The 9,116-nt window shown below is 42.0% G+C and overlaps 1 protein-coding gene across 8 annotated transcripts; it reads left to right on the top strand.

Moving 5' to 3' along the window:
• Positions 1 to 411: 411 nt before the first annotated feature.
• NMS (neuromedin S) lies at positions 412 to 8,806 on the top strand. 8 transcript variants are annotated; one of them, XR_008973889.1, is made up of 9 exons: positions 426 to 933; positions 1,064 to 1,119; positions 1,519 to 1,566; positions 2,668 to 2,727; positions 2,956 to 2,989; positions 5,564 to 5,599; positions 6,051 to 6,092; positions 7,077 to 7,107; positions 8,660 to 8,806. XR_008973889.1 is itself a non-coding variant. In XM_057422278.1 (8 exons), exons 1-8 carry the CDS (start codon positions 675 to 677, stop codon positions 8,674 to 8,676), a joined length of 549 nt encoding a protein of 182 aa, XP_057278261.1. In that variant the 5' UTR covers positions 427 to 674; the 3' UTR covers positions 8,677 to 8,806. The 8 variants fall into 8 exon arrangements, 5 of the variants coding, with proteins under 5 accessions (XP_057278263.1, XP_057278265.1, XP_057278261.1 ...); XR_008973888.1 differs by having other exon boundaries at positions 443 to 933; positions 1,516 to 1,566; XR_008973890.1 differs by lacking the exon at positions 1,519 to 1,566 and having other exon boundaries at positions 412 to 933.
• The last annotated feature ends 310 nt before the right edge of the window (positions 8,807 to 9,116 follow it).

The raw sequence follows: 9,116 nt of genomic DNA, 5'->3' as shown, positions 1-9,116 counted from the left end.
GGAAATATTTTCCAAAACCCAGATGATTAAATCAGGAGAATAGAGAATCACCTTTCTGTTCTGAGCAGCTCTATGTCATAGAATCACAGAATTGCTTGGGTTGGAAGGGACCTTAATGATCATCTAGTTGCAACCCCCTGCCATAGGCAGGGACACCTTCCCCTAGACCAGGTTGCTCCAAGCCCCGTCCAACCTGGCCTTGGACACTGCCAGGGATGGGGCAGCCACAGCTTCTCTGGACAACCTGTGCCAGGGCCTCACCACCTTCATAATGAAGAATTTCTTCCTACATCTAATCGAAATCTACCCTTTTTCAGTTTAAAGCCATTAAATTTGTTTACTGCCATACGCACTTTGAAATGAAACAAGAGGTGTTTGGCTTTCCTTATTTCACATGGAGGTAAACGTAAGAGGATGCCCTGGGACTTGTTCAATATGCAAATTCACATCCCATCAGATTAGAAGGCAAACTTTACTTCCCAAGCTGCCACAAGAACAAACATTTTCCAAACACCAAGTAAGCCCTACCACAAAACTGAATGTTCCATTTGAAGTGAAAATCCCAGCAGCTCCGTCGCTTCTCCTTGCGCAGCCCCTTCTTACCCTCCCTCCTGTCTGTCACCTCTTCTAGGAAACCAGCTTTTACGGGGGGTTACAAAGGGAGGGAGTGACTGATGCCGGACTCCGACAACCTCCCGCGAGCGGGGTTTTCCCGCTCACACCGGTCCGGGGGCGCGGCGGCGGGAGCGGTGCGCGGGGCCGCCCCGGCGCCCATTGGCTCTGCGGCGGCCCGGGCTCGACGCGGCCCCATAAAGGCAGCGGGTCGGTCCGTCCGTCCGCTCGGTTGCAGCTGCCCAGCCATGCCCTCTCCGCCGCACGTCCTGCCCTGGCTGCTCGCCGCCTGCTGCCTCTGCGCCCTCCCGCGGGGCTCAGGTACGTCCCGCCCCGGCACCGAGAGAACACATAAGAGACCCCACCCGAACCTCCCCTCGAGGGGCGCCGTCGGGGCTGGGCACCGCGGCTTCCCCGCTCAGCCGTGTCCCCCCGTGCCGTGTCCCCGCAGGGTTCCCCCAGCCTTTTTCGCTCTCCTGGGACGGTGCGGACTTGCCCAAAAGCCAGGTAGGTCTGTCTTTGCCTTCCCCGCCCGAAAGCGGTGCGCGGTGGAAGGGCAGGACAGAGACCGTCCAGCCCGGGCTGGCCGCGGGAGGTGGGAAATGAGACTCGCTCGCGGCAGGGAAATGAGGTAGGGAATTGGCAATGGGCTGGAAATACGTCCTGAAATCCCTTGGCGTGGGGGTTGGGTGATGGGTGATGGAGAGAGTAGGGAGGCTGAAACCCTTTGCTACTCGCAGAAGGAGGTGAGACAGGTGCGAGCACAGTGGGATGTGCAGAGTAGGATACCTGTGTCAGCAAAAACTGGGCAGACTAATAACCACCCAGTCCTGGCTCCCTGAGCTAAAAAGCATGTCCCAAGGTATGACAGACCTAGTGTTAATGTCTTTACTTTTTTTAAAGCAGCTGGCATTGTGTTTCAGTCAGTGGATGGAACTGTCTAATCAACCCCAGGTAAATTGACTTTGGTAATGTGTTTGATCTGCTGGGACTCTCCCTTCCAGACATACTAATTGCGCTGTGTAACCCTTAGCATCGATGTCTGCAGGTGGAAGAACCTCCTTCAGAGAGCTGGAGCCTCTGGAAAGCAGAGTGACTTTGCTGGTGTATGTGCTCATCTCCCTGCAGAGCTAGCTCAGACCTAGGCAAAGAAAAAAGTGCTTTTATTCCCATCACAGTGGTAGCTAGCACTGGGGCAAGAAGTAGTGCTACTCAGTGCAGCAGGAGTTACGGGCAGGGTCCTGCCTGGTCCCAGCTTGGTGGTGGTGGGTGGATGGTTTTTTTCCAGGGTGCTCAGGGGGCAGGGGAGGGAGAGGAAGTTTTCACAGTTCATTTCTGCTGTGGTGTCTCTGGCAGAGAGCTTGCAAATGGTTTAAAAACACCCTCAGTACCTTTGAAAGATCATCGCTGTTACAGATGATACCCAACCCAAGGGTCATTTTCAAAGGGGAGAGAAAAGTCTGCAAGATCAGGAATGATCTGGAAACTTTGAACATTCTGTGCTGAATTTTTCTTCCTGAAGTCTTTCAGTCTTGTAAACCAAAGCTTGTGGAAAATAGTTCCCAGAACCAGTTATTCAGGTATCTTACGTTTTCTTTCTTTGGAGCTGTAGTTGTTTCCTATCTAATAGGATTGCATGCATCGGCAATCCCTGTCCTGTGGCAGTGAGTATGGGACAGTACTTTTCAGTATACGATTAAAGATTATAATCCTGATTGTCTGAAATGGTTGTGAAAGAAAATGTGTATAGATTAAATATGCCAAACCCCAAAGCTTTTTTTACAGCATAGAAAGATGTATTTTAAGTGTAAGAGGCTGATTTAGATCTTTATAGAACAAGACTGTTCACAACATTTGTAGGTCGTGTGCATTCTCCTCATAAAAAAATACTAGATTTCCAGCTCATAATAGCATCATAAGTCTTTCCCTGCTCAGAGTGGTTTTAGTGGAACTGTGTTTGATCTAAATCATGCTGGGATCAGGATCAAACCTATTCTTTATCAAACTACACCACATCCTCTCCGTAAGTGTATTGTATACTGTTTGGTTTTGCAGATCTCCAGCACTGTTTTGGATCTCTGTTATTCCATATTCAATAGTATGCAAACAAATGAGGTAAGGTATATTTGTTTCTTTTATTTCAAAGCACCTCTTTCTTAACCTTAAAAAGCAGCCCCTCCAAACCCAACTTTTGGACATTTCTCTCCAAACAATAATGTAGAATCTAATAGTGTCATGGTTTAGGAGCTGTAAGATAGTATAGAAAAGATCATTTCTTCTTGTTAGTAGCTTGCATGTAATTCTCAGCTCCATTAATCTGTACATGAAATTGCTGTTTTTCAGAGCTCAAGAACCAAAACATCCACTTACACCTGGGGTTAGTATTTTAACCTGTCACTTTTGACTAATACAGGGTTAAATATGTTAAAAATATGCATCACATTGGATCAACAGCATATTTAATATCATGCTAAACACAGTTTGGGTTAGGTTGGAAGGGACCTTAAAGATCACCTAATTCCAACTCCACTGCCATGGGTAGGGACACCTTCCATTAGACCAGGAGGAATATGAGGCGTAGTATGCCCCCACTAGAACATGGAGGCATATGACTTGCTTTACTGACCTTAATACTCTGTTTGAACTTGGGTTTTTTTTGTGCTTCTGACTCGCATCCAAAAGATTAAGTTGATTAAGAGTGTAGCTCTTTCTTATTAGTGCAGACATATTAGGACCTAGCTCAGTGTCAGTTCTGCTTTATATAACTTTTTTATCGCCACCGGTTTATTAAGAGCCTTTCCCATAAAATTCACTCAGCTCCTGGGTATGTTAAAAAGGCCAATTTACTTGTGGAGTTTGAGTCCTCTGTTGTTTCAAATCACAAGCAGAGCCTTCAAGACAACAATAAAGTATTTTGACATGTACTTCAATATCTCTTCTTGCCAGCATGCTTTCCTAAAGCAGCCATAAAACTCTACAGTACTGAAGCTGATTGTATAAAGAATTCCAGCATTTCAGTCTTAAATGTCTACTAAATGTTTTTGAGTTCAATATTGCTTCCTATGCTTCTGCAGCTTGGCTAATGAGGGGACATTCAGAATCATCCAGTAACTTTAATTGGAGCCCTATTCCTGGTTACTATTTTAGTTATTAACTTTGCAAAAAATTCACACTCTGTGCCCTTAAGATTGGGAGCTAAAACTGATACAGTTTTCTGTTGAGAGATACGACTAATATCAGCTCTGTATCTGCAATATGATTTCTAGGTGTGGTCTGATTAAGTGGCAGATCAAATGTATGTGTGCAATATGGAAAAATGACTATGCCAAATAGCACGTTTTACCCAACTGGTTAAATCTCCTATTACATGAAGTTGTACTTTCTCTCTCAGTCCACAAGGAATATTGAGAAGACACTGTAGACATGGGTCTGTATGTAGCGCACCCGATGAAACAGTTATGAAATCCTACTGGTTTTAGCTGGACTTAAACTTTCTACATGAGCCTATATTTATGTGGATCTTTTAAAACAAATTTGGTTCATTAAGTTATAGATTATGTAGAGAAAATAGATGGTGTTTCAAGAGAAGAAATGAGGCCTCAGAAGCAGAAAGGCAAAGTCAATGGCAATTTGGGTGTTAATGGGACTTGAATTCCATCTGGAGAATTTAAAATCTTTTGGGAGAAATAATAGACTGTTTAACTTCACTGTCTAATTTTTGGGTAAATCTTGCAGATGGCACTTTCAAAAGAATAAAAAAGAGCTATCTAAATGTGGCTGCTACACAGTCATCTCTGTAAGAGTTTCAAATTTCCATCCTAAAGTCAAGCCAACACACTGTTTAGAAGCTTAGTTTTTGCCATGTAAACTCTCACCTGTTAGAAATTAGCTGGGATATTTGAAACTGCAGGCTAAGTCATGAGTCAGTCTCTATCTTTGCGTGGTATATAATAATAATTTTGTAACAAAACTAGCATTCACACTATCTCTTTGCTTTAGTCTCCTCCTTTGCATCCTTTAAAGCACCTTGATTGAGCACTTTTTTCTTTCATTGTATTTTATAGCCCTGTAAGTTGATGTCAGTTGCTCTATAAATTATTGTCTTGAGGCTTGAATCACAGAAATCCTTGTCTTATACTCTGAATCATGATTCTTTCATTGTTGCTTGTGTATTTTGTCTTTTATAATTCCTCCTCTCCAGTTTCATCTGTATGCTTTTCCTGTGTTCTCATCCCCTGTTTTCACATCCTTGGTCATTATATATGTACCTGCTCCACATAACTAAATCTGTTCACTCTTCAATCTAATTCACTGGTATAACTGTGCCTGCAGCACACAGAGCTATCTTAGCTGAGAGCAGGCAGCCCGGCAGCCGTGCCATTGGTAGGAAGGTTCCCAGACGTGGCTGGTTTACTAGACTGCTAGTTCAGGGTTTGGTTAGACACAGAATGCCTGTCATGAGGTAAGATTCTATTCCTTGGTATAAGACTGAGTAATAAAAATGAGGAGTTTCCTGAAGAATAAAGGGTGCAGGGGAAGGCTTAAAACCAGCAATCATGCCTGTGTTAAAAACAAGGATAGTCTGAAAAGTGAAGAGCAACCGCATTTTAACAAGATAAGAGCTATGTGTAGAATTCAACCCAGAGGAGTGGAATTCCTGCATTCACTCCAGGTTGAGCTCTGCTTCACCTGCCAGAGCACGGCTGTTCTTGGTTGAACAGCAAGGGAAGCATGTTGAATGATTGTAATGAATGGGGTAACACTGGATAAGGCAAGGTTCAAAATCAACCTTTCAAAATATCTTTGTTACTGTTCTTACATCTGTCTGTGATAAGTGTAAGACTATCTCTTTTTCACATGGAGTGCAGCAACCTCATCCGTGATGGAGAATTTACTGTAACCAACCAAAGAAATTACAGCATCTTGATTAACTTCCACTGTCCACTTGCAGGAATCACAGGTTGCTGCTGCAAAGTTTACAAAGAAGGTAGGTAAATGTGAAGACAAGAGAGTAGCAGTGGACAGGAAAGTATGGCCTGTTTCTTTTGCTGCTTTTTTTAAAGTCAGCTTGATTTTTTTTTTTTTTTTTTCCAGTGGTTGGGAAGTGAGCTCTGCTGACCTTGTTTCTGCAAAGCAAACCAATATGAGTAAAGCTTTCCTTTATACATTTTCTAAAGCCCTCGAATCTTTAATTATGGTAATATAGTATAGGTACACTAGGCAGAATGGGTAGTTCTTGACAATGTCCTTTGGGTATTAATTTTTAATCAGCATTCCAGATGAATGGACATCAGGGACTAACAACATCTTGTTGTTTACATGCTGCCGAAAAAGCCCCTGAATTATTGATATTCTGATGGAATGACACTGAAACTTGTCAACAGGTCTATGGAACTGTGTTTAAAGTCTCGTGTTATTGTTTGTGTTTTATTTTGCAGGATAGTCATGCAACTCTGGGACGGCCTTTTTTCCTTTTCAGGGTATCTGAATCTCTTACTTAAAGAATCTAAATCATAGACAATGTGATGTGTTACAGTGTAGATGAACAGCTGTTTCCCTTCACAAATTCTTTCTGCACTTTTGAGTAGAGGCCAAATATCCTTTGTTTGAAAGATTAGGTGGCCATTTGTGTATAAATCTCTGGTTCCATTAAAAGATGACAAGATAATGAGATCTGGGATAGTAATGGATTAAATGCTTTATTTTTATTTGAAGAGGTGACTTTGCAAATGTTTTATCTTGAGCCAAATTATCCAAAGACAAATCATCCAAAGCAGCATGTGGCCTGTATCTCCAAGGTGCACTGATCCTAAATTTGTTAAATAAAATGTGTGTGGGCTGAATGTCCACTTGGTCTGAAAAGTCTTGCCGGAAAGATATGGCACACTGTAGCAGGGTGAAAAGCCAAAGCAGTATTATGGACATCATCATAATATCTTCCGTGTGTTTTATTTTTTTTCACCCATTGTCTTGCTGAACTATGGTATGGTCTAATTTTTTGTTTATGTTTGACACACACTGATTAACACCAGATCAGTTTTTAGCAACTAAAAAGTTATAAAGTAGGTCATAGTAGGTAACCAGAGTCCCAGTTCAGCTGCAATTTGCATTTTGGCTCACTTCAAGTGTGTCTGGCCAGGTGCTTTCAGTGGTGGTATTTATATGCTCTTGCTTAGGCACCTGCATATAGTATCCCAGTGAATTGGGACCAAGACCCTTAATGAGAGTAATTAAAGCCAGAACGTTTAGTTGTTTGGCCAGAGGCTGAAGGAATATTTCTCAAATTCAAAGGCAAAACCCACCCTGCACAGATCCCCTGGTATTTGACCTCTTGTCCCTTTAAAGGAAATCTTACTGCAGCCTTCTTATGTACTCTGTCTGCATGACAGGAGATGTATTTTGGTGGGCACATAAATCTGGCATCTCATACTTCTGCCCAACCATATAATTTTTATATTTTTCAGCCTCGGAATGGAAGAACTGTTGAAAGCAGTGGTAAGTAGGCATCCAAAAGTGACAAGAACTTGTTCTGGGTTTTTATTAATAATTATCTTTATGACAGAAGGAGTTACTGCAACTTATTACAAACCTGGACTGTCACATGAGTGTTTCGTATTGTCACCAGGAGGTTTTGGGGAAGAAATGCATGGTTTTTCATGCTCAGAGACTTCTGGTATATGCTCTTGACAAGTACTGTTTTATTCTCTCTTTAAGGTTCAGTAAGGAGGAGCTTTCCTCCTCTGCAAAATTATAGAAATGGTACAGCAATTATAAAGTTTAAAACCAGAGGTATAAATTGTACTTGGAACACAAAAGCTAGACTCCTCTCTGTTCCAAGAGACTATCAGTCACCTAATCTTACACAAGAGCCCACTAATACAGATCTCTGCATGCAGAGTTATCCTCACATCAGAATTAGGACCTGCCTTGGGGTAAACTAACTAGAAAGAGTTGGGGTGGGGATGTAAGGAAGGAAGATGGCGAGATCTAATAATATCACCTAGCACTTGCATATCCGTCTTTGAACTTGTCTATTAAAGGTCTTAATGGGAAATGGACAAGACAGTCAATGTACATGTGTCCCCTCCTTCAGTCTCTCATCTTCCAACCTTTTATCCTACAATAAAGATCACTGTTTTCTGTTTTCAATGTAAGAATTTCTTCCAGCTGTTGATTGAAAGGGTTGGGGTTTTCTGGAGGAACAGAACAGAAGAATAGAAAAAGAAAAAAAAAAAACCTTGCAAAGGAAACCGAAGGAAAGAGAAATTTTCCTGTATATTCATGATTAAACCATTTCAGAAAGAAAGGAACCAAAGACTTGGTAGAGTGTTGTAGAGCAGTATTGCTACTTGCTTGCTCTGGTCTCGCACGCTGCCCTGGGTGTCCATTGCTTCTCATGGATGAAAGGAAGATAAGGAGCTGGATGCATCTCTGCTTTGAGACAGTGCAACTATTCTTGTGTGGTTAAGTCCACATGTGTGCAGGAAATATTTCATAGCTATGAAACCTTTAGGGGCAGGTAGTGCTGCCCAGATCTGTTTAGAGTAACTGGCAGCATGAGTTTTGTTGCAAAGCAGTTCAAAACCAATTAGATTAAACTTGCATGAAAGTACTTTATGCAGAGTACTCTGATGTTAGCAGAATTGCTGGACTATCAACTGCATATCACTGAAGTGCTGGTGTAGAAGCTACTATTTTGTAACCATGCCGTGGCCTTGCATACAGCAGTAAATCTTATCCACAGCTCAACCCCCTCAGCCAACCTGGCTGCAAGATGCACACCCTGCCTCTACACTTTAAAAGAAGGAAAGTGAAGTTAGGACATGGTGGAGAGAGAACTGTATGAAGAGGGAGGTTTCATGTTTGAGTACAAGTAACAGGTTAGGCACTTACCTGAACTTTCAGACTTTCATCCATCAAACTTCTGCTAGAACTTAAAGCTATTTCGTGTCTTAACTTTGAGAAGGACTAAGCATACAGAACTGAATACTAAGTCACATTCAGACCAACATCTCAACATAAAATATAATGTGTTAATTTGTTTCAGAATACCATGGAATATGAAGTTCATTGGTCGACTTACCAGTGCGAAGACTTGGTTTACATAAAGAAACTTCCCATTGCACTAGTTGTCTATTATGTGACTCAGTTGTCTGGATTTTGCTGTTCCATGTAATAAATTTGCAATCGTTAATCACTGTTGTCCTTTTTTTTGTTGAAGTGGGTACTAGACCTCATTGGGCTATAGTGCAGCATTGCATGGTTCCAACTGTATTCAAAGGAAATCAATCATCAGAATATCGACCATTTTCAAATCCAACAGTGCATTTTGTAGCATCTTCTTTAATGTGGTCATGAATTACCAGCTTGCCCTTTTGACTAAATAATATGTTTCCCTGCCATTTCACAATTTGCGTCCCAAACAGCATGATGAGATGTTAGAATCATCATTGATATTTTGATGACTTAATTCTTGTTTTTCATAACTAAGGGCTTGCGTGTGA

Source organism: Pezoporus wallicus, unplaced genomic scaffold, assembly GCF_028554395.1.
Source record: "Pezoporus wallicus isolate ANWC-B61680 ecotype Strahan unplaced genomic scaffold, APGP_CSIRO_Pwel_v1 contig_5785, whole genome shotgun sequence".
Lineage (NCBI taxonomy): Eukaryota > Metazoa > Chordata > Aves > Psittaciformes > Psittacidae > Pezoporus > Pezoporus wallicus.
The sequence above is the reverse complement of the archived record's forward strand: the minus strand, read 5'-3'. Positions and strand labels throughout refer to the sequence as shown.

Excerpts from the sequence above, each read along its gene's own strand:
- NMS (XM_057422277.1), top strand. The coding sequence starts at position 675 with ATGCCGGACTCCGACAACCTCCCGCGAGCGGGGTTTTCCCGCTCACAC. Across the intron at positions 2,728-5,563 it reads ATAGTATGCAAACAAATGAG|GAATCACAGGTTGCTGCTGC; the intron begins GTAAGGTATATT and ends GTCCACTTGCAG. Across the intron at positions 6,093-7,076 it reads GGCCTTTTTTCCTTTTCAGG|CCTCGGAATGGAAGAACTGT; the intron begins GTATCTGAATCT and ends TATATTTTTCAG.